We start from the raw sequence: 22954 nt of genomic DNA, 5'->3' as shown, positions 1-22954 counted from the left end.
TTTTATACATAATCGTCGTTACGTGTGACGTAATACACAAGTTATTCATAAACAAGAACAGGAACACGTAACGTTATATTTGGCGCGTTATACTGAAACTAAGTATAAACAAATACAAAATGAACAATTAAACACATAAATAAAGTCGATATATAGATTTAAAGAAGTCAGTATATAATGTAAGGTCCAGGTAAGCTATTTCTTCTGTAAAATACGAATCAGAACACAACAACGGAAATCTGCATGTATCAAGTATGGAACGGAGACCACAGTGATAGTGTTTACACATCTATCTTATTTACACAAGTTAAACCACAGTAAAATTATTAGCTTTCAAATCACCGGGGCGTAACAATAATAATAATAACAAAAATTAAAAATAACTTTTTTAAAAGAGATGATAAACAGCATTAAATGCACAATCTTTTTCACGGATGATCTTAATTAACTTATATTGTGTACCTAGAGAATAATCGTTGTAGGACGATTATATATGCGAACGAAGGGTGGGCTATACACCAGAAAATGCTGTCATAGATCAGACCTCAATACTAATGCTATCATATGTTATAAAGAAGCTTAGTTTCAGCATTTAAAACAACCTGATCATTCAATCCTATTTATGCTGGTTTGCATTACTGAAACAGCTCATGATAGTAATGAAAATGTGATGGCAAAGATAAAATTGAGAATGGAAATGGGGAATGCGTCAAAGAGACAACAACCCGGTCAAAGAGCATAAAACAGCCAAGGTCATCATTGGGTCTTCAACACAGCGAGAAAAATCCCGCGCCCGGATATATATACAATTAAGTACTTTATTATGAATGGATCATCGATTTTGAAGGAACAAAGATCTTCGTCGTCAGTAAGTGGGTTGGATCATCAGCGTAAACTCTGCAATGGTCTTCGTCATTATAAATAACCAACATTTCTTTTAAATGTTCTTCAACTCAGTGATGTGATGGATTCTCAGCATAAACGCAGCAATGTTCTTCGTCAGTATATGTAACCCACACTTATAAATGGCCCTCAGCTCGGTAATGTGATGGATTATCAGCATAAACGCAGTTTGGTCTTCGTCAATATATTTCACCCACACTTAGTGATGTTATTCAGCAGTAAAAGTGATGGATCCTCAGCGTAAACCTAGCAATAGTCTTCGTCATTAAATGTTATCCACTCTTTATAATTTATACTTCATCATCTAAGTAGTTGTTTAAGATGCCAAGCGCAAACTCCGTAATGATTTTTGTCATTTTATGTCATCAACATTTTCATAATGACGTTTAGCTGTGTAAATGTGATAGAATCGCCATGGTCTTCATCATTATATGTTATCAACACTTTATGATATTTTTCAGTTTAGTAAACGTGATAGATCTTCGGCGTAGACACAACAATGGTTTTTGTCATTATATGCTACCCAAACTTCTTAATATTTTCTGAATGTATTACCCGACGGTCCAAAATACCGTGAGTCTTAATTCAATTATTTGATACATATCTTAAGAATACTGTTGAAAATTTATGATTTTGCAAAACAGAAGGAAATACGCAAAAAGTAAGCAGATATTAAGGAAACAATAGCTAAAACATAATTAGTAGGAAGACAGACACCCCCCCCCCCCCTGGTTTAAAGCAGACGAACAGACAAACGTCTAAGAATTATATTACTGACCAGAAACGTCGAAAAATTGACCGACACAAATATGCAAAGAACTCAACTATCCAGGAAGGATAACCAGTTACTGGCACTCATGCTGAAAGTGAAGAACTACTTTCTGGTTGTGTTGAAAATGTTATGTCAATAGAGTTATAATTAAAAAACTTACGCATGTATGATAACTGATGCAATATTCATCTCTAGTAACCAAAATAAGGATTTGCGACCGTATTGACTACATGAAAAGTATGTTTGTGTCCCCTGACAAGGTTTCAAAAAAACATGTGTGTGTGGAAATACCTTATTATGAACCATTTCATGAAGTAATTAGGTACTGACAATTCACTTTGAAACTAAGAATATACACAAACAACACATATTACAGATGATATCATGAACAATCAAATATACATGTGTAAAATTGCATTGGAATTTTAACCAAAGTCAACAAGATCTCTCGTAACTGTACGGCGACCAAATTCTTGCAAATACGTGATATAGCTATAAAAATAAAGAGATGTGGTATGATTGCCGTCTGTATTAAACGTCTTACCAATTAATTACCTCCTTTTCTATCACAAATCAAACTGGCCTTCAGGGATATAGTATACATAACTATAAGAAAACGATAAATCACTCTTTAAGAAAAATTTTAACAGGAAGAATCTGATAGTTTAAAAATTTGTTGAGTTGGTAGTTTATCTCCTCGTCCAATGAAATTCTTTAGCTGGTTTAGGCGTTCATTTTATGCTGATTTGCGTCTTATTGCTTTTTGTATTTTATAACACTTTGGTATATTTGGTTACGAGCACTACTAACGTGAAAGGAACATATAGGGCATCAAATTAATTTGGTATCTTGTTATTAAATATTAGTGCCAATAAGTCAATGACATTGGTGATACTGATGGATGGCAACTCACCGAGTTTATAAATAGATCGCAAGCCAGTGTCTTTGCACTGGCATGATAAAACTTTTATGTTGAAACTTAGAAATTTTCAGTCGACAAAAAGATGAATTAGATTAAATTCATAGGTTAATTTCGGAATGCAATTGTTATTCATAACTGTTTCTTTTTTCAAAATATTCTTTTTTTTTATGTTCTTTGTTTTTTTTGTAGAGTGTTATTTCGATTAAATGATGTTCAACCATTAATACTTCGGTATTGCCAATATTTTGTTTCGAGTACCACTGTTGGGAAATTAATTTTCGAAGCATCAGATTACATTTGTTATCTTGTAATTATTACTGACTATATTGTATCAATAACTGAAATTGAACAAAATATATCTGATTATTTTTTAATAAAGATGGATTAAAAGACCTAATGTATAAAGAATTTGATAATGCATAAATAAAATATTTTTGAATTAAAAATAGTATTTGGGATAAATGTAAAAAGAAACTAGTAACCAGGGCTCACGCCAGTTTTAGTGTTGACAAATTTTATTTGCAAAATATCTTAAAAGGTTCAAACTAAGATCGTCTTCTCTTAAGATTCAATATTAATCAACAGGACTACATACCATGCTAATAATTACATTCATTATTACACAATTCCTTCCAAACACCTGTAGTTTAAGAGACATGTAAACAAACAAGATAGAAAAGGAAAGAAATGAAAAAAAAAGAAAAGAAAAAATGTATGTGTGTTAGTGTGTTTGTGTGGATAATTACATTCATATCATACACATGGTTAAACACGGCATCGATTGGTCTCTTTTTATATAGTCAAATGCATTTCTAAAAATGTCTTCATTTCGCTCATTTGTCAGTTACTTACTACCAGTTCATGCAGATGTTATAACTCCTAGATGCAATACAATGTCTTTGGTAACCAGTTAAAACTATTCATCAGAATATGACGTAAATGTGTATAAAAAGACAATGAAAGAAGAAATGATAAAAATCTTCACGGTTTCTTGAGGTTTCTGGGACCAAAGGCATAGTAACTAGTCACTGTTTTATTTTATACTCCAGAACACTTTTATAAGTATTTACATAGCGTTTCTGTTTTACGAAAAGATATGTCTTATCTATTCCATAGCCTTACAGTTGATGGGATAAATGAGTCACTAATTATCGAAAGTCTACAAAAAAGTTACATAATATCGTCACCATTTCTCAAAGGATATGTAGTAGTACTTTGTGTTGATAGTGAAATTAAACCGCAAAGATAATTACGTTTAGCTTTGTACAACGTTTTCAGTTTATTTCTACTGCAACGATCTTAGGGAGAATATCATCAAATGTCTTTATAAAATAAATATCAGTTTTGTTTTTAAATATTGTTCAGTCAGTAATAATTCTTTTAGCTTCAAATTGCAATTTTTCTAGTTTGTTAGCATAAACAATTCCACAGTCGTCCTAAATTTCACTGGCATATTAAAATAAAATGGTGAATATTGTTGCCCCTTAAATCCGATTACGTCAACGTTGGTTAATTCTCTGTTCAATTATGAATGCTATTATTTTCAATACATTTTCAAATTTACAAATACAATTTAATATTTTTTATAATTATAGTTTGAAAAACTTATCCTTCCGATACAAGACATGCATTAATATTTTCCATTTTAAACTTTCCATTTTTATTCCAACCGCGCCTGCATATATTCCCCAGACGAAACTTGCGTACTTGAGTCTTCTTTTTCGATGTTCTTTTTTTTTACTTTTGGAAATTGTATTGTCTAACTTTCCTCGATATTTGATCATTGCCACTTTATTGTCCTATTACATTGTTTTAATTCTGTGACTTTGTGTATGTTAAAATATACTTTTAACCAACGCTTTAAACTTTATAAGATAACTTTTAACTCTATAATGACAAAAACATGTGTGTCAGAGCAATAGAAAAAATCAATCGATTTTAGTTTAAAGCCCCCATTTATGCTGCAATCATTGTTCACTTTACATTAACAAGATGATAGCCTTAAAGAAAACACAGTTTAAATGGTTTATATAGGAATTATAAAAATTAAAGACACATAAAACATAGTGGGAATATTTGTTTAATAATAGTGTTTATAAATTTTTCAAAGAAAAGGTTGTTTATCGGCAGTATCTTCTAAAATAGACGCAGGTATTTTAGTACAAATAGATGATAAATAGTGGTTATCGTAAAAAAGAAGGCTCATCTTTCCATGTAGGGGTGTTCAGATCCCATTCTAAGCTTTGCTTGTTTATTTTGATAGAACAAAAATAATTGTGAAACAGTATCTGTTGAATACACTATTATTAAAGTCCAAGTTTGACCTAAAAGTATCCAATCTTGAAGTAACGTAGCATATTTTCCTACAGCCTACATTGTAATTACTTAATATGTTAGTTGACATAAGTAGATTATATGTACCTCAACATATTCTATATAAATTATATTTGGTTTAAGATTTTATATTAAACAAAGGAGAACATGGAATAAGAAAAATGACAGATGTCAATAATGGTTTCGGAAACATTCATCCGAATGACTAAAATTTTAAAACAAAGTAAAGATTGGCGTGTGTGTGGTATTTTACTTTCATATTCAAATACGTGTGTGTGTGTGTGTGTTTGTTTGTGTGCTGTTGTGGTTTTTTTTTATGTTTTATTATAAAATTATAAGTCGATGCTACCTTTTAGATAAGCTTGTTTCTAAATAATTTATAGAAAATAAAATGACAAACCAGAAGAAACCTCGTAAATATGTACATTAAAAAATAAAAAAAAAAAAGTTTAGATTTAATTAGTTTTTGCCGGAATCGTTTATTCAAATCTGATGTTCTGTTTTCTTAAGATAAAATTGGTAAGAACTTGTTTGATCTTAAGACATTATTAAAAATGAAAATAAAATAGAAATGGGATGTCTATACATGACCTTTTTGCCAATTATAATGTATTTCTTATATATACAATGGTGTAGTTGAACATTGAAAAAAGAACTGATTGAAAATTAAAACGAACTCCTACAGTATCAGACGTTTACGTTCAATTACTTTAAGGATTCCTACAATTCCTCCAGTCAAATTCTTTCATTAGTTTTATTGATCAGTAATTTTTGTCAAATGGTATCATTTTGTCACGTTAGCAGTGAATGGCATGATATAATTGTTAATGATTTCCATGCTAACAGTGTTTCAGGAGGTATAGAAGAAAAAAATATTTGAATGATCAATCAGGCATCTATAAAATCCAATACAAAGGAGATATATTGTTACAGCAATGAATACATTCAGCGATAGTATAACTAGTATTAACTATAATAATTTATATGAAGATGCATCAAATTACAGCAACTTTATATACCCGGTTAATAATTACACCAAGTATGACGAGACAACTAATTTTACTTTTAAGGAATTAAATTCGGAAATTAAAACTTCAGTGGACAATGCTACAATGGAAAATTCGTCGTATTGGGATTACGAGTATAACTATGATTATGATGCAGCAATTACGCACCTGCCTCTAAACGAATTAATACCTGTGACAATCTTCTACTCTATTACACTTTTATCCGGACTTGTTGGGAATATTTTAGTTATAATATCTGTTGCACGATTCAAGAAAATGCAAAACACAACAAATACATTTCTTTTGAGTCTTTCCACTGCAGATCTCTTACTAATTGTTATTTGTGTACCTGTAAAGGTAAGACTATAACTCTATTGTTATCTGTGTAAATAAGTTTTAGTCTTTAACGGTCATTTTGATCTTAAGACGTTAAGTCTCGTAAAGAGTTTAAGTATAGTTCAGATATTATCTTGTTGTAAATTCAGTACTGTTAAGAAATGTAGCTTGGAGTAAATCTGGTACTGTTTAATATATGTTCAGAAAATTCAGTGTTGTTGTTTTGTAAAAGTAAATAACATTTACATTTAAACAGACTTATTAAGAAGGGATATAGTTACGATACTGTTGTCAGGTCATTAAAGATTGCATATTTTGGCTTTAATATTGGTTCACTTATAGGGTCTTTGCATCGGAATTAAACATATTTATTCTAAAACCAGTTGTTGGCATGACACGGGTTATGTTCTTCTCATATATTTTATGATGGTATAATACTTAACCCCTAACAGGAGGAATTGTGCCTGATATTCATATGATGAAGACATAATCTTTCAATCAGTTTAATTGAGGTCTGGAGCTGGCATGTCAGTAACTGCTAGTAGTCTGTTGTTATTTATGTATTATTGTCATTTTGTTTATTTTCTTTTGTTTCCTATTCTGACATCGGACTCGGACTTCTCTTAAACTGAGTTTTACTGTGCGTACTGTTGTACGTTTGTTTTTTCTACATTGGCTAGAGGTATAGGGGGATGGTTGAGATCTCAAAAAACATGTTTAACCCCGCCGCATTTTTGCGCCTGTCCCAAGTCAGGAGCCTCTGGCCTTTGTTAGTCTTGTATCATTTTTAATTTTAGTTTCTTGTGTATAATTTGGAGTTTAGTATGACGTCCATTATCACTGAACTAGTATACATATTTGTTTAGGGGCCAGCTGAAGGACGCCTCCGGGTGCGGGAGTTTCTCGCTGCATTGAAGACCAATTGGTGGCCTTCGGCTGTTGTCTGCTTTATGGTCGGGTTGTTGTCTCTTTGACACATTCCCCATTTCCATTCTCAATTTTATTTACTGAACAGTCTTGAAATAGGCGGAACAGATCTTAATTGACTGAAAGCGAATTTTCTCAACAAACCTGAATTTACTGCAGTGGATGAGTCTAAAATTGACTTAGAGATTCACATGCCTTAATAATGTTTTGTTCAATCATTCAAAAGATGTTTCGATCAAAATGGAAGTATCAGTTGAGAATTGGTTTACTAGTGATACCTTTAACTCTATTTGTATACCATATTTTATCAACCAACTACTTAAAATATCGCCTCCACATAAAGTTAATTTATACTTAGAAAATACATTATTAGCTTTTAAAGTAATGACTTAGTAGGTTAAAGAGTGAAATCACCTCATACCTCCCTTTTTTTCTCTACAAGTTTGGGAATATATTAATTATTTGTGCATATATATGAATGAAATATTTCCATTATAGGTTAAGCAACAATCCATTAATGAAATTTATATTATCATCTTAAGGGCATACGATACAGTTACATGGGAGGTAATGACGTTGCTAACGTAAATTGCTATTTTCGCGACGTCAAACTGTGACTTATCGGGAAAAGATGCAGTTTTCGACTGATTTTTATCATTCAAACTGATTTAACTTGAAAACGAGTTCATGGACTCCTCTTTTTTAAAATGACATTTGTTTTGATTACGTATGAAGATTATGTTTACCAATTTTCATGAAAAAGTCAATAGTGCAATTTTTTTAAATTTGATAAATATACAGCAAAAAATGACGTTTTTTTTCTACAATCATAATCATTTGATTAATATGAGTTATTTGTAAAAATGAAATGTACAAATTTATAAAACATTTATATAAAACAGAAATTACAAATGATTTAACAAAAAACAGCTTGCATTTATCTTTTAAAACAAAAAAAATATGTATTTCTATCGAAAAGAAAAAAAACGTCCACAAATCCGAAATTTGAGGAAATATCTGAAATTTCAACCTCAATTTACTCAAAAAGTAGCACATGATGGTATATTTTTTATTTCATATTTGATTTAATCAGGTAAAAATTAGCCTACATGCAAATTTTCATCAAAATTTCATTATGGGATCAAAACTGTATCGTATGCCCTTAACACTGTAATGGAAACTTCTCTAACTAATGAAATGTACAAAGATCTTGCAATGAATGTATGTTTGAAACCAGCAAGGCTTCAAACCTTTCATTTTAGCATAGTAGATTTATAGCTAAAAGCTATGATTTGTTGTTGTCGTTAGTGTTCTCATTCTCGGGAATAAAATCGATTCACTTATTTACGGTTTAAAGCACGATTAATAAATTTTGTACGCAAATTAATTTTGAGCAAAATAATTGAAAATTTAATAAAGAAATTCATATTAACAATTTCATATTGGTAAACCTTTTGTAAAAACCAATTACATGCGATTATCACCATGTTATTATTGTGTCGCAACGCTGTTAAAAACTACAAATGTAATACAAGAATACGTTTCTTATAGAACCAAGACCGTTATCCAAAATGGACCCCTTTCGAAGACATGTAGACGACTTTTTGTCATATAAACTAATCTAAAAAAAAGCCTCTGGTAACATGGTGGAATACAATTGTAAAACAGAAACCAAACAAATAATGGACCTTATTGATTCTGGAAAAGACAAATAAAAAACTTTGCAAAAGCTCATTAAAGATACAAGGCGTATAATTTAGTACGCCAGACACACGATTCGTCTATTATTCAGTGGCGCTAGACTAAAAACAGCCGAAATACTGAGTGTGCTTCTTCTTACAGTGGCATTAAATTAATTCTATTCCGAATAAGACATTCAAATGAGACTAAACGGACTATAAACTAATATATGCATTAGCATGTTGTTATGCCAATTCAAGAATTGGTCAGTTGTTAAATGTTTAATTTTTGAAATTATTGGGTTTTTTACGTGTGTATTTAAATAATAATTTAAATGTTTTTGACGGAGAATCGGAGAAGTTACTGTCGAAAGATTCACTTTTCGCCAAGAATCGCGAGCCAACCTGGTGTGTTTAAGTGAATTTGCATTAAGAACAATAGGATGTAGATTGTGTTCCATTGTTTTTGCATTTACTATATATGCAAACAGATATTGAGTATAATACTTACGTCAATAGTGAGATGTACTCTTTATCTAGTTAGACACAAAACAAGAGACTCATAAATTTCCTCACATAATTTCTTAAAAGTTATTTGAAATAATTTAAAAAGTGCCCCAGATTTATTTTTATTTCTTATCAATCGTATTTCCTTTGCCCAAGTTACGTATCTATTGATATTTAGCTTCGTAATATTATCATAACAATCTCTCGAAGCATTTTTGTGATATTATCTTTTCAATCATAGAAAGCATTCTCAAAAAGATCGAAAACAATAGACTGTACGGAAACAAATTATCTCTGGAAACAACTTGAATTACTCGTTCTATTTATACCGGAATTAAGATAATTTGATATCAAAATCTACGTTGTCCAGACATAATCCAATTTGATAATATTAAGTTAAATGTCATACGTCGTTAAACGTTCAAACTTGTTATTGGAATGCGGTTTTTCGTGTCAAATCGCTGTTTATGCTGTATATTGCCATGATATTTCTATAATAAGCTAGAAACAGGTTGTAAGAGCTCTTGATGTGTTGAATATTACAGAAAGAGTGGTACATACTGGCGCATTTGTGTTGTGTGTAACAGAAGATCATGATTTAAGAATCACACTGCCTCCTCCGGGACTCGAATCCGGGACCTTTGTATTCGAAGCCAGTACTCTAACCGACTAAGCTAAATAAAAAGTACTCACCTAGCTCAAACGCATACGGCTAGTATCTACTATATATGGGAAGGAATCCCGTCACACTCCCCGCACCTCAAGAGTCGTCATACCAATATGTCTCTCACAACACATACATGCTAGATATCATCACTTAACCACTGTGGGATTTTTAATTGGGCTCCAAATATAACCAGAGAGTATGATTATGAATAGAAAATCACATTGTCTCATCCAGGACTCAAACCCAGGACCTCTGTATACATAGTCAGCGCTCTAACCGACTGAGCTAAAGAAATACTTCCCGAACTCAAACGCTTACGGTGGCTAAGTATCTACTATGCAAGGAAAGCAATTCCGTCATACTTGTTTATAAAGGAGGGGGAAAATCTTTGCAATTGGCAGTAATGTTCTTTTTTATACTGTAGGCATGTTAGTCATCTCTATGTCTGAAAACAATTAACTGACTTTCACTCATGTTTAAATAACAAATAAACCTTTTTATAGGTTTAAAAATTGATGTAACTACGACGAAAAGTATGTATTAGTTAAAGCAAATGAAGGGATCATTAAAATTTAAAAAAAAAAAAGTTTTTTAAGGTGTTTTACGGGCTAGCTCAAATATGTTTTGCCTTCCTCTTTATACAAAACATCCGTATGACCCTTTGTACGAATAAACCATTTAATACAGCAAAATATATCTTAGCACAGCAATATGACTAAATAAAATCGTTAACTACCTACTGTAAGATATATCGATTTACCAAAACTTTTACTTTGAATATATCAAATATTTACCAATAACTGTGCTTTTCTAGATTTAGATATTTCAGTTTTACACGAGAACCTCTACACAAAAATTTACAACAAAAGGGACGATTTTTCTTTCCCTAATGTTAATTTTTCATTTTTTGGACGGTGATGTTCCTTTGCCTCCTGCATACGGTGTTTAAATATCACAACTCGTTCGCTGTGCCCGCGTCTGTAGTGAGCGTAATCTATGTATTACTGGCAAATTTTTAAGTCAGGGATTTCGTTACAACAAATGAATTAAAACCTTTTAAGAAAATTCCTACATAGATACAAAGATTTGGTTTGCAAGTTTGTTCCTGTAGAAAACTTATTTCTAACGGAATAGTTCATCCTAATTTTTACGGGAATGTTTTTCTCTGACTGTTAAAGACGTCTTTACACTAAATCCATTGTATGTTGGATATGTACTAATTGGTATTTTAGTCTTAGAAACATGATTTTTATTAGTTGTTATTGACTTTGTCAGTAACTGCGAGTACTCTCAGATCTTTACTTAGTGTCTTTTTTGTTGTGGGATGTAAAGACACGCTGCCTCGTTCGGGCTGTGTTTTCGTTAGATGTTTTCTGCTTTGTATCGATCTGATGAGTTGAGCCCTTTTCAACTGATTTTTAGAAAACTAGTTTAACCCCGCTACGTTCTATGTGTGCCTGTCTCTAGTCAGGAACCTGTAGTTCAGTGGCCTATCGATCTGGTGAGTAAAGCCCTTTCAAACTGATTTTAACAGTTAGTTTTTATGTTGTGCTGTTACACCACTGTCCCGGTTTAGGGAAGGGCTGAGCGCGTACAAACATGTGTAATCCCCCATGTTCTTTATATGCATGTCTCAAGTCAGGAGCCTGTAACTCAATGGTTGTCGTTTGTTGTTGCCTGCAATATTTGTTTAAACTTACATCGGGCCGTTTTATTCTCGTAGGATTTTTTTCACACTTTGTCATAACTCACTATATGGTATGGGTTTTCTCATTGTTCAAAGTCGTATGGTGACTAATAGCTGCTAACCTACATGTCTCCTAAGGTCTCGGGTAAATGAATGTCTCAGCAGTACCTGAAATCACCCCTGTTTATGGTGGGTTTCTTGTTGCTCAGTATTTAGTTTTACTAAGGATGTTCTACCCCAGGAATAAATTACCGTAGCTGACAAAAGCTTTCGGAAATTTGGATCCTTAATGCTCTTAAACCTCGTACTTTATTTGGCCTTTTTAAACTTTTTCGATTCGTGCGTCACTGGTGAGTCTTTTGTAGACGAAACGCGCGTCTGGCGTACAAAATTTTAATCCTGGTATCTCTGATGAGTTTATTTTATATGTTGAGTTTTGTAGACTGTTTGTCTTTTCGTCGTTCATCGTTTTCCCCCTTGGTATTATCAGTTCGTTTTCGACTTATGAATTTAACTATCCCTTCGACTTTTGGGTTTCACTATCCTTTCGACTTATGAGTTTGACAATCCTTTTGGTATCGTCTGCCTCTCTTTCATTCTCATTTTCAAAACAGCACACAAAAGGAATCGGAACTACTCTCAGTCTGTGAAAAGTTTGCTTGACGCAATGAATAACTGCAGACAATAATGAAATGGTTATTTATTACTTCTATGTAAATTGGATACATAAGGTTTCTTATCCTATCCTTATTTACTAACGGTACGTATGACTGATAAAAGACTCAATTTATTCATTACATTTACTATCGGGATAACTTGAATGGTTTCTCTTCCATCATAGCCATCAGGTAAGACAATGGGCGGCATATAATGGTAAGATTATTAACATGCTAACAATAAACCAGGAAGTAACATTTTTTGTTTTAATTTTAATGAAAGCATGCAATTCAAAAGAGTATTAATAATCCTGTTTGGAAGTTGCATCAACCTGATATGTACATACTACTATAGACCTGATGGACTGTTAATTTGTTTTAAGGCACTAAAAAGTCTTTCCTGTATCGTTGACGAGTTTGTTCTTAAGTGCAGAATTGATAGGGTAACAGATATAACTAGACTCTATATTTTGGGGACTGAAATATTGACCGTATATTTTGTCATTGCTTTACAAGGCTCAGAAATCAATTTACGAAGTCTGTTTTTCCAAAAATATTTTTGCCTATTTAGCATGCGATTATATTTTACATTATATATAGGTATAGTGAGATGTTTACACAAGCTTCCGTATTACCCAACTGTGATTTTATTAAAAATTAAGTGGTATAGCAATTTTCTCAGTATCATTATCAATTTTAAATTGAATTAAATAAAATGTAGGGTTTGTTAATAACACTAAAAAAGACTATAATTATTTCCATCAATGACAGGCGCAACGGATACTCTATTTATCTTTCCATGGTATTTTCAACTAATGAAAAGTGAATTAAAAAACAAATTGGCTATAAACAACGCGATAAATTAAGTTGTAAGATAAAATGTTATCTTGAAAGAATAAAATCGTGAAAAGGAATAAACAGAACCATAAACAAACAAAAAAGAAGAAAATAGTTAATGAATAAAGAAAAAAACATAAAAGCAACATATCGGTATTAACGATTACGCAAAAATAGCTCATTTACACATGTACTTAATGTACTCTCAACATATTTATATTTGAGTCATAATTATCAACAGGGGTAAAGCAATGATAAAAACAAACTAGAATTGCCATTGCAAGCAATAGCGGATGTCACCCTGGTCCACCAATTGCCACTAAACAGCAGCCATTTCAAAGTTTATAAACAGTGAAGGCAGATATATGCATGCCAACAGATCTTTCTGTTAATTTTCAGAACATTTGGATCATTTTTCAATTTTTCACAATTGTTTTGTTTCCATGGCAACGGCGGCCATTTTATAAATTCAAAAGTCAAATTCCTCATCTACACATGGTACTCATCATTTCTGTAAAGTTTCATTAAGTTTTGAGCATTTTGAAATTTTTTGCACGGTTTCCATAGAAACGGCAGCCATTTTGAAAATTCCAAAGTCAAATACTACATCTACATATGCCAGTCAACAGTTCTGTAAAGTTTCATAAAGTTTAGAGAATTTTCAAATATTTGATATTTTTGATCAGTTTCCATGGCAACATCGTATTCCGGACGAATCTCAAAATCATCCAAAACATGTATATAGAGGACAACTACTTTGTATAAAAAAATGATGATTTAATGTTCAGCTATACTCAAATTATTAACCAAAAACTAAAGTTTTATTTTTTCACTCTTCCATGGTAACAGCTGTCATCTTTGAAATGCCCACCCCAACTGCACTTCTGCACATGTTGGTTAACATTATTGTATAGTTTCAGTACAATTGGTCTATACAATTCCGAGAAATAGTCTGGACAAAATGTATGGAATAAAAATAATAACTAGATTTGCCATTGCAAGCAATAGCGGATGTCACCCTTCCCCCATTGCCTCTAAGCGGCAGCCATTTCGAAAATTTTAAACAGTGAATGCACATATATGCATGGCTATACATCATTCTGTAAATTTTCAGAACATTGGGAGCATTTGGAATTTTTTATATTTCTGTTATTTCCATGGCAACGGCAGCCGTTTTGGAAATTCTAAAGTCAAAAGTCTCATCTATATTTGCCAGTTAACAATCTTATTCAGTTTCATTTAGTTTGGAGCATTTTGAATTTTTTGGCATTTTTGCAGTTTCCATGGCAACGGTGACCATTTTTGGAAATTCCAAAGTTAAGAGTCTCATTTATACTTGCCAGTTAACAATCATATGAAGTTTCATTAAGATTGGAGCATTTTGAAATTTTTGACATTTTTGCTGGTTTCCATGGTAACAGACCATTCTAAAAAAATGTAATGACAGATGCCACATTGGTTCATGAGAGAGAACATTCTATCAAAGTTTCAATGGAATTGACCTACCATTTTAAGAGGAAATATTACTTTAAGGTATTTGAGCATTTTGACCTTTTTTGCATTGTTTCCATGGTAACGGCAGCCATTTTGGAAACTCAAAAGCCAAATACCACATCTACAAATGTTGCTCATCGTTACTGTGAAATTTGTTTAGGTTTGGATCATTTTGGTATTTTTGAAATTTTGGTTTAGTTTCCATGGCAACATAGTAGTTCCGATGATTGCCAAAATCATCCAAAACCAGTATATAGTGGACACGTACATTATTTTAAATTTGATGATTTTAAGTTAAAGCATCCCCAAATAATTCACCAAACCCTAAAATATTATTTTTTCACCTTTTTCGGTTTCCATGGTAACGGCAGCCATTTTTTAGTTCCAAAGTTTCACTGCAACGCAAAAGTCAGGGTTCCTAGTTATAGTGACAAATCATTTAGATTGGTTCCATTGGCTCTGAGAAAACTGCCGGACAAAATTAGGTGGAAGTATAATGATAATAATAATAATACGGAAAAAGAAACAGAGGAAAAGTAATATGTCACCCGACATTGTCGATCGGGTGATATAATAATAAAAAGAATCGAACAATAACAATATGTCACCCGACTTCCGTCAGGGTGACGTAATAAAAAAAAAGAATCGAACAATAACAACATGTTACCCGACTTCCGTCAGAGTGACATAATAAGACGATACACAACGTCAGTACATAGAATCTATACTTCAAGACTATCAAGTATTATTTGTGAAATTGATACGGAATATTCATCAACAATGTCTTGGTATCTTCCGATGAACGTTTTTTTTTAGAAAAAGAACGAAACGTTCTTTGACATAACCCTGGTTCATCAACTTTCTGCTCAGACACTGGTGACGTTGTATAAAGTATGAGTAGCAGCTGCAAAGTCTTGAATAACGAATGAGCTGTGAATTGTATATCATGTATGAAGGTGAAGATGGTATATTGCTAATAAGGTAGGGAAAATTTATAATTCAAAATTAAAATCGTCTCGTTTTGTCATAGATTCTGGTACTGAGATGGCGGCTTATGTCAAATTCGAGGTATAAGTCTAAAAATGAGGCGGAGGAAGCCGCGTTTATTGTTTCTTTAATTTCTATTTCTGGATGATATATTAATGGAATCCAATCAGAAAAGTTTGGATTGTTAATGGAAAGAACATCATCAATATATCTGAATGTGAAATAAATAATCTGGCTTCTTTGATCTTCTTGTTTTTGACAAATGTGCAAAAAAAAAGCAATCGAGAAAAAGAGACATGACAAATTTATCTTGTTTTTTATTTCACTCAGAGGGTGAAAATATTTAAGTTTATGGATATCATTAGTCTAAATGATATACTCTAAAGGTCTTTTCACTCATCTTTAATGCAAACATATAATCGATATGGTGCTAAACTGTATGCAATTCAGTTATTGATAGTTTGGATATTTCATTGCAAAATTTACATGATTCATCCTTAATCGAAATGAATTATTGTATATCTAGACGTCAAAGCATATAACGCTATACTTTTAGATGTTTGTTTTGTTTTAGAATATCCTTTTATTAATGGTTTTGGGTATATAATTAGAATTTCGAGACTTCTTAAAGATTCTTTTTATTTAGTTAAATGTCCAGAAATAAGTAAGAATGTTGATAGAAACTCGAAGCATATACATATACGTAAAACTATAAAACTGTGATACCCTGAATTTAAAACATAAAGCGAATTGTTCGGTAGTGTGACACAAAGCTTTAATTACAATATAAACATTACCAATGTATGTTATATAGTTTTGTCTTCTTAAAGGGGCATAAGCTACGAAATTGACACAATATTAAAATACGTTTGTTTTTGTTTCAAACATTTATAAATGCGGAATTGTGAAATAAGATTCCGCTATTTGGTGTCTTTTTGATTCAATGTTGCCACAATAAGCTCAAAACCATCGCTGATATATTATTGGCTTGCAAGTCAACGATTCAACTCATTTGAATCCGTATTTATGCGAACTTCAATCTGACCTTAACTGGGGTGGGTTATGCATGAGCTAAGCAAGTTTTGTTATCAAAAAGAAAAGAATGTCAACATTGAAAAGTGAAACAAGAAGAATCCTTTCATTGACTGATCTTTCCCACAAATATCATTATAATACATGTGAAACTATAATTTTCATATTTCTAAATATATGACATAAAATTAAACAGACCAAGAAAAATTGTTATTATACAATTTGACCTGCTTGCCTGTGTATTTATATTTATATTTGAATCAGTTCATCTGACCATCGGAATTCTTCGTAGGTCATTTCGATGGTTAATTAGATGGCATGTAGTCTAAAATACACATGAGTCTATGCATTGTTAGTTGTTTATTCTAGGACTTTTTGTAATTTGGATATACGTTTTAGTATTTTATAAATAAAATATGTGCATTGAAGTGGATCGATGAACATTCATGTGACAGCTAAAGCCCCTTTAATGGCTTAACAGTATTAAACACACAGACGTATAGAAAAGAACGCAATAATACTAATTAGAACTGCCGATAGAAGTCATAAAATTACATGTCATTACAAAAGTGATTGTATTCCTGTGTTGACTTGACTTGGCGACTATGTTTGGAAGCATTTTTTCTCAGCTAAAAAAATATTTAACCGTCTTTGTCTACGATTTTCAATTACAGTACATGTATCTAGCAGTCAGTATTGACGCGATGATACGTCTTGATAAATGAATTAGGTATTGACAATTCACTTGGAAACTCAACATATACCCTCACAACACTTACCAAAGAGGAAATCCTGGATAATCATAGGTCTGTTCTATGTTCCTTTGGAATTTCAACCAAAGATGAATAACTGGATCTTCCATCACTGTATTGGATACCTAAACTACATAAGTGTCCTTACAAACAACGGTATATTGCTGGATCTTCCAAGTGCTCCACGAAACCTCTTTCTAAATTATTAACATCTATTTTATCAGCAATCAAAGCCGGGCTCCAAAGTTATTGTGAAACTGCCTATTCTAGAGGTGGCGTGAATCAGATGTGGATACTAAAAATTCCAAAGATCTTTTAGAGTACATACAATCTAAGACTCTCTCATCTTGCAATAGTATTAAAACATTTGACTTTTCCACACTTTACACAAGTATTCCAAATTCCAAACTAAAAGTCAAATTGAAAGAGTTGGTATTACTTTGTTTCATTAAAAAGAATGGCGAACGTAGATACAAGTATCTTGTCTTGGGGAGGGATAAATCCTACTTTGTAAAGAATCACTCTGATTCAAACAAAAAATTCTCTGAAACTGACATTATCAAGATGCTTGATTTCTTGATTGACAACATAATTGTTACGTTTGGAGGACGTGTTTTTCAACAGACTGTCGGAATTCCAATGGGAACCAATTGTGTCCCTCTTCTTGCCGACTTGTTTCTTTATTATTATGAGGCTGACTTCATACAGGAACTTCTTAGGAAGAAAGATAAGAAGTTAGCAATATCCTTTAACTCTACGTTCCGCTATATAGATGATGTTCTCTCACTAAATAATACAAAATTTGGTGACTATGTTGAACAAATATATCCCATCGAACTAGAGATAAAGGATACTACAGATACAGTTAAGTCTGCCTCAAATCTTGACTTACATCTAGAAATTGACAATGAGGGTCGGTTGAAAACAAAACTTTACGACAAAAGAGATGATTTCAGCTTCCCAATTGTGAACTTTCCATTTCTATGTAGCAACATTCCAGAAGCGCCTGCATACGGAGTATATATCTCCCAATTGATACGATATTCCCGGGCTTGTGTTTCCTATCATGATTTCCTTGATAGAGGATTGCTGCTCACAAGGAAGCTATTAAACCAAGAGTTCCAAATGGTGAAGTTGAAATCATCCCTTCGTAAATTTTACGGACGCCATCACGAGTTGGTTGACCGTTATGGAATAACCGTTTCACAGATGATATCGGATATGTTCCTTATGTCGTAACTACAATACCCTTCCCTTTTCACGAATGTGACTTACCGAATTAGACTATTTACCGGATTTGTAATAACATAAGCAACACGACGGGTGCCACATGTGGAGCAGGATCTGCTTACCCTTCCGGAGCACCTGAGATCACCCCCAGTTTTTGGTGGGGTTCGTGTTGCTTAGTCTTTAGTTCTATGTTGTGTCATCTGTACTATTATTTGTCTGATTGTCTTTTTATTTTTGGCCATGGCGTTGTCAGTTTGTTTTCGATCTATGAGTTTGACTGTCCCTCTGGTATCTTTCGTCCCTCTTCTATCGACAGCATAGAATTACTTATACAATTGGAGAACTGTCATATACCGCAATCTTGAAAAAAAAAACAAACTATTAAGTGCAGTATCAGCAGCGCATCAGTATCCTAGCATATTCTATTGCAAGTATTCAATCCAGTGTTCACAAACTGTTTGTTTCCTAGACGAATATTTATACATTCCACACAGTTAGCCAAATTTAATGTTAAATCTATCAGTCTCCTTTAGGATTGTATTTCCTATCTTGTTAAATACTACTGGAATTTGAATATTAAAGAGTTTATATGATATACTTAAACTATTCAACAATTTTACATATATCAATGAAATCGAAATATTAATCAGCATTAATGATCAATGTAGATATTTTAATAAAATATTGCAATTTTAATAAAGCCTGGCTTTTAAATGTTTAGGTTTGACTGTTCCTGATAAAGTTAAATCCAGAAAAGGGCTTTAGACGCACCAAATTTATAAAGTGTTATTTTCATTTACACGAATTTGTTTCAAAGAAAATTTGAATCTATCGATTGTTATATAAAAAAGACCGAAAGGATTGAAAGCAAAAAAAATCTGAATTTACAATAAAGAAGTGACGATAAATGCAACAAAATGAATATTAGAGTCTTATTTATATTAGCGTATATAGCTATATGTACAGTTTATGGGCTTAAAGATTGTCTGTATAAAAAGTGACTCATTTTATACTCACGTTTTCGTGACAAAATCGCATCTTTATAGCATAATATTTGAATATTACAAAAATCTGTTGTATTAATTTGTCAAAATATGTCTCATGAGATATAAACCATTACATGTGCAGTGTAAGTTGCGGCAATATTTGTAAATAAAATCTATATTGCACTTCACAGCTTTACATAATGTATTAATACAACGTGTCAGGAAGTGTCCATAAAATGGTATATTTGTCAATCATTATTGTATTGTTTCTGTCTTTCCAACGGTTTTTTTTTGTCTCTACAGTATTGGCAATGAACAGTTAATCAAGTTGCAGGAAACCGCACATTAGGTTATCACAGAGCGCCTACAACCACCACATTCTTTATGTGCCTGTCCCAAGTCTAAATAGCCTATATGAACCCGTTGGTTTCTCTTTTGGGTTATTTCACATTGTGTCCTGCTAGGACTTTTAAAGCTTACTTAACGGTATCGGCTTTGCTCATCATTTAAAACCGTACGGTGATCAATAGTTGTTTACGTGATCGTATTTTGGTTACTGATGTCTCACCACTGGCAATCATATCACAACTCCTTATTTTTATTTCAGCAAGCTATGTCAACCACTTGACCAATAATGTTTGGGATATAGCAATCAATAGAAAATACAAATTTTGTCGGTCATTCACATACTTAATACTAGAAAATGAAAATAACACCTTATAAATTGTATGCCTCCGCAGCGATTTAGCGGATTTACCTCCATCAGAAACGCTCAAAAATTAAAACCAAGGATGTATAAGTACCGAAACAATTGAAGAGCAATATCACAAAAGGAACCTAAAACATGAGTCAAATTTATCTAAGGTAAGATTTGCATGAGAAAGTTGTTACCTTAGTTTCATAATAAATTCTAAATTAATCGACGGAAAATTTAAGAATAGTATGTTATGAATCATGTCGGTACAGAGGTTCTTTTTGCTTAGCTATTGATACCTTCGGAATCAATAGTCCACTAGCAGCGGTATCGACCCAATGCTAGTAAGTGTTTTTTTTTAATATCAAATATCAACGAAAATTGATTCCACGTGGATAAAAGTACAGTCACTTTATAAAAATAAGGGGATCTAGTATGATTGCCGGTGAAACAACTATCCAACAAAGACTCGAAATAAACAATACGTTGCTTAAGGGTTAAAAGAAGCTGATAGAAGAGCAATGTTTTAAGTGAAAACGCCTATATTGCGAACGTTATTCCAACCTGTATAAATTATGTTATTATACTTCACGTTAGAATGCCAGATTTTGATTGGTTAATACGAGGGAGATAACTTACTCTATCCCATGGCTCAGCGGGTGACAATTTTTTGAATGTCACCCTCTGGTGCAGACCAATCAAAAATCGATAATTTAAAGGACAAGCATTGCCTCAGTTGACAATGTTTTTTCGGGGTAACAATCTGCTCTATCACCCTCTCAGCTTGTGTTATTCATATATTGTTCGTGTTGGGCTTCATCTGTTCAATTATTGATCTTTGTTATTTTGTGATTATACACATTATTAGCTGACAAAAAAGTAAAACAGATCAAGGAAAGAATTTAGTTGTATCTTTAAAAAAAATAAAAAAAAACAGTTCAAAGGCTTTTTTGGTGTAATTAAGCAACTTGTCTCGAAGTCATCTTCGCAATTACATGAATAAAGGCAACAGTTGTATACCGCTAATCAATAGACAGAATTCGATTAAGGAAAACCAAATCCGGGTAACAAACTAAAACCGAGGGAAACACATCAGCTATAAGAGGAAAACAACGGAACAACAGAAACACTGAACTACAACAAAAGCAAACGCCAACATACAAAATATAATTTATACATGAACTATGATATAGGCTTAAGATTGAGGTTTTTCGCAGTACATATTTTTTCGTTCCAAATATTACTCCTCTGTTGAATGTCAGCTATGTGACAAAAATAGGCTCGATAGTTAAATTGTACTCCGAAGGAAATTATGTAACTAATATTGACTTTTTCTACAGGCATGAACCTAAAAGGAACTATGCATCGCAGAGTATTTTTATGTACAATTAAAGGAAAACTTAAAAAACTAGAAAAGACATACATTTATTTTAGACAAACATTTACATTTGTAACAGCACAAGTAGTGATGCTTCTTCCATCTTATATAGAATGTTCATATTTTTACTCATTCTCGTGTGTTTCTGATTTTTACGTTTTGTTGTGAGTGATCACATTTTCTCAATTTGTCGATTTGACATTTTCATCACAGTTTGTCTACAGTCTTTTCTACTTTACAAATAGTAAGTTCCTTTTCTTGATCTTTAATACTGTCTATTTTTTCGGTGCTGGTCAAACCTTTTGTCTATTGTTTTTTCTTTTAACTCTTGCAAACAATGAAGTTTATCACTGTTCACTGGCCTCAGCATCTACTTAGTACTTGGTATACTTGAGGAAGAACTGTGTTTTCTCTCCCATTTTGTTTTCACTTATTCATTCCAGTATTTGTTTTCAACAATTCCTAGCCTTGTATTGTCCTTTAAAGGTTTTTTTTTTAATTCTGATGTTCCTTCTATTAACTGTTTGTTGTTGGAATTTCATTATGGTAAAATAGAAGTAATTTCAAATATTTGTTCAAGCAACGGAATTTATAAAAGTGTATTTTACTTGCAAACCATTCGAGGAACATTGAGAACAGGTACTAATATAAATGTTGAAGAGCATTGGAGACCAAAAATTCCGAAAGGTTTTGCAAAATACATATAAGTTTGCCTAGAATTTTATTATTTTTATTGATTAGATAATAATTGTATTTAAATTCCAACTTCCTCTTTCGTTTATTTCTAAATCGTATGGGTTGTTTTCTTAAGAAAAAAAATAAAAATAACACTTTATTAATTCTATACGTCCGAACTTTTTTTTTGGCTTTGACTTGCCTTTGTTTTCAAGATATTTGACTGTATTAGTATAAAGATATATCCAGTTGAAATATTTCGAATATATATTTTGCATGTGTTTTTTTTTATTTACTGACACTGAGTTGATATGAGCAACGCGTCAGACTGTGAATGATTCTCTACAAAATCACTTTCATACTGTATGTATTTAATTTTAAAACCAAACTTTTGATATTTAAAAAAAGTTGACATGATATGTTTTGAATGTTTTATATCAATGTTTAAATCATTGTATATTATTTGTAAAGTGGCATATACAGTTGTAAATC

General features: G+C 32.1%; 1 protein-coding gene across 1 annotated transcript in view; it reads left to right on the top strand.

Moving 5' to 3' along the window:
- The first annotated feature begins 823 nt into the window (after positions 1–823).
- LOC127738759 (cholecystokinin receptor-like) overlaps positions 824–22954 on the top strand; it is a 72785-nt gene continuing 50654 nt past the window's right edge. Inside the window, exons 1-2 of the mRNA XM_052250118.1 lie at positions 824–868; positions 6002–6295. Coding sequence (XP_052106078.1) covers positions 824–868; positions 6002–6295 — 339 coding nt within the window. The remainder of the gene's footprint in view (positions 869–6001; positions 6296–22954) is intronic.

This window comes from Mytilus californianus, unplaced genomic scaffold (genome assembly GCF_021869535.1).
Source record: "Mytilus californianus isolate M0D057914Y unplaced genomic scaffold, xbMytCali1.0.p SCAF_1, whole genome shotgun sequence".
NCBI lineage: Eukaryota > Metazoa > Mollusca > Bivalvia > Mytilida > Mytilidae > Mytilus > Mytilus californianus.
Note: the sequence above shows the minus strand (reverse complement) of the source record. Positions and strands in the feature narration are given on the sequence as shown.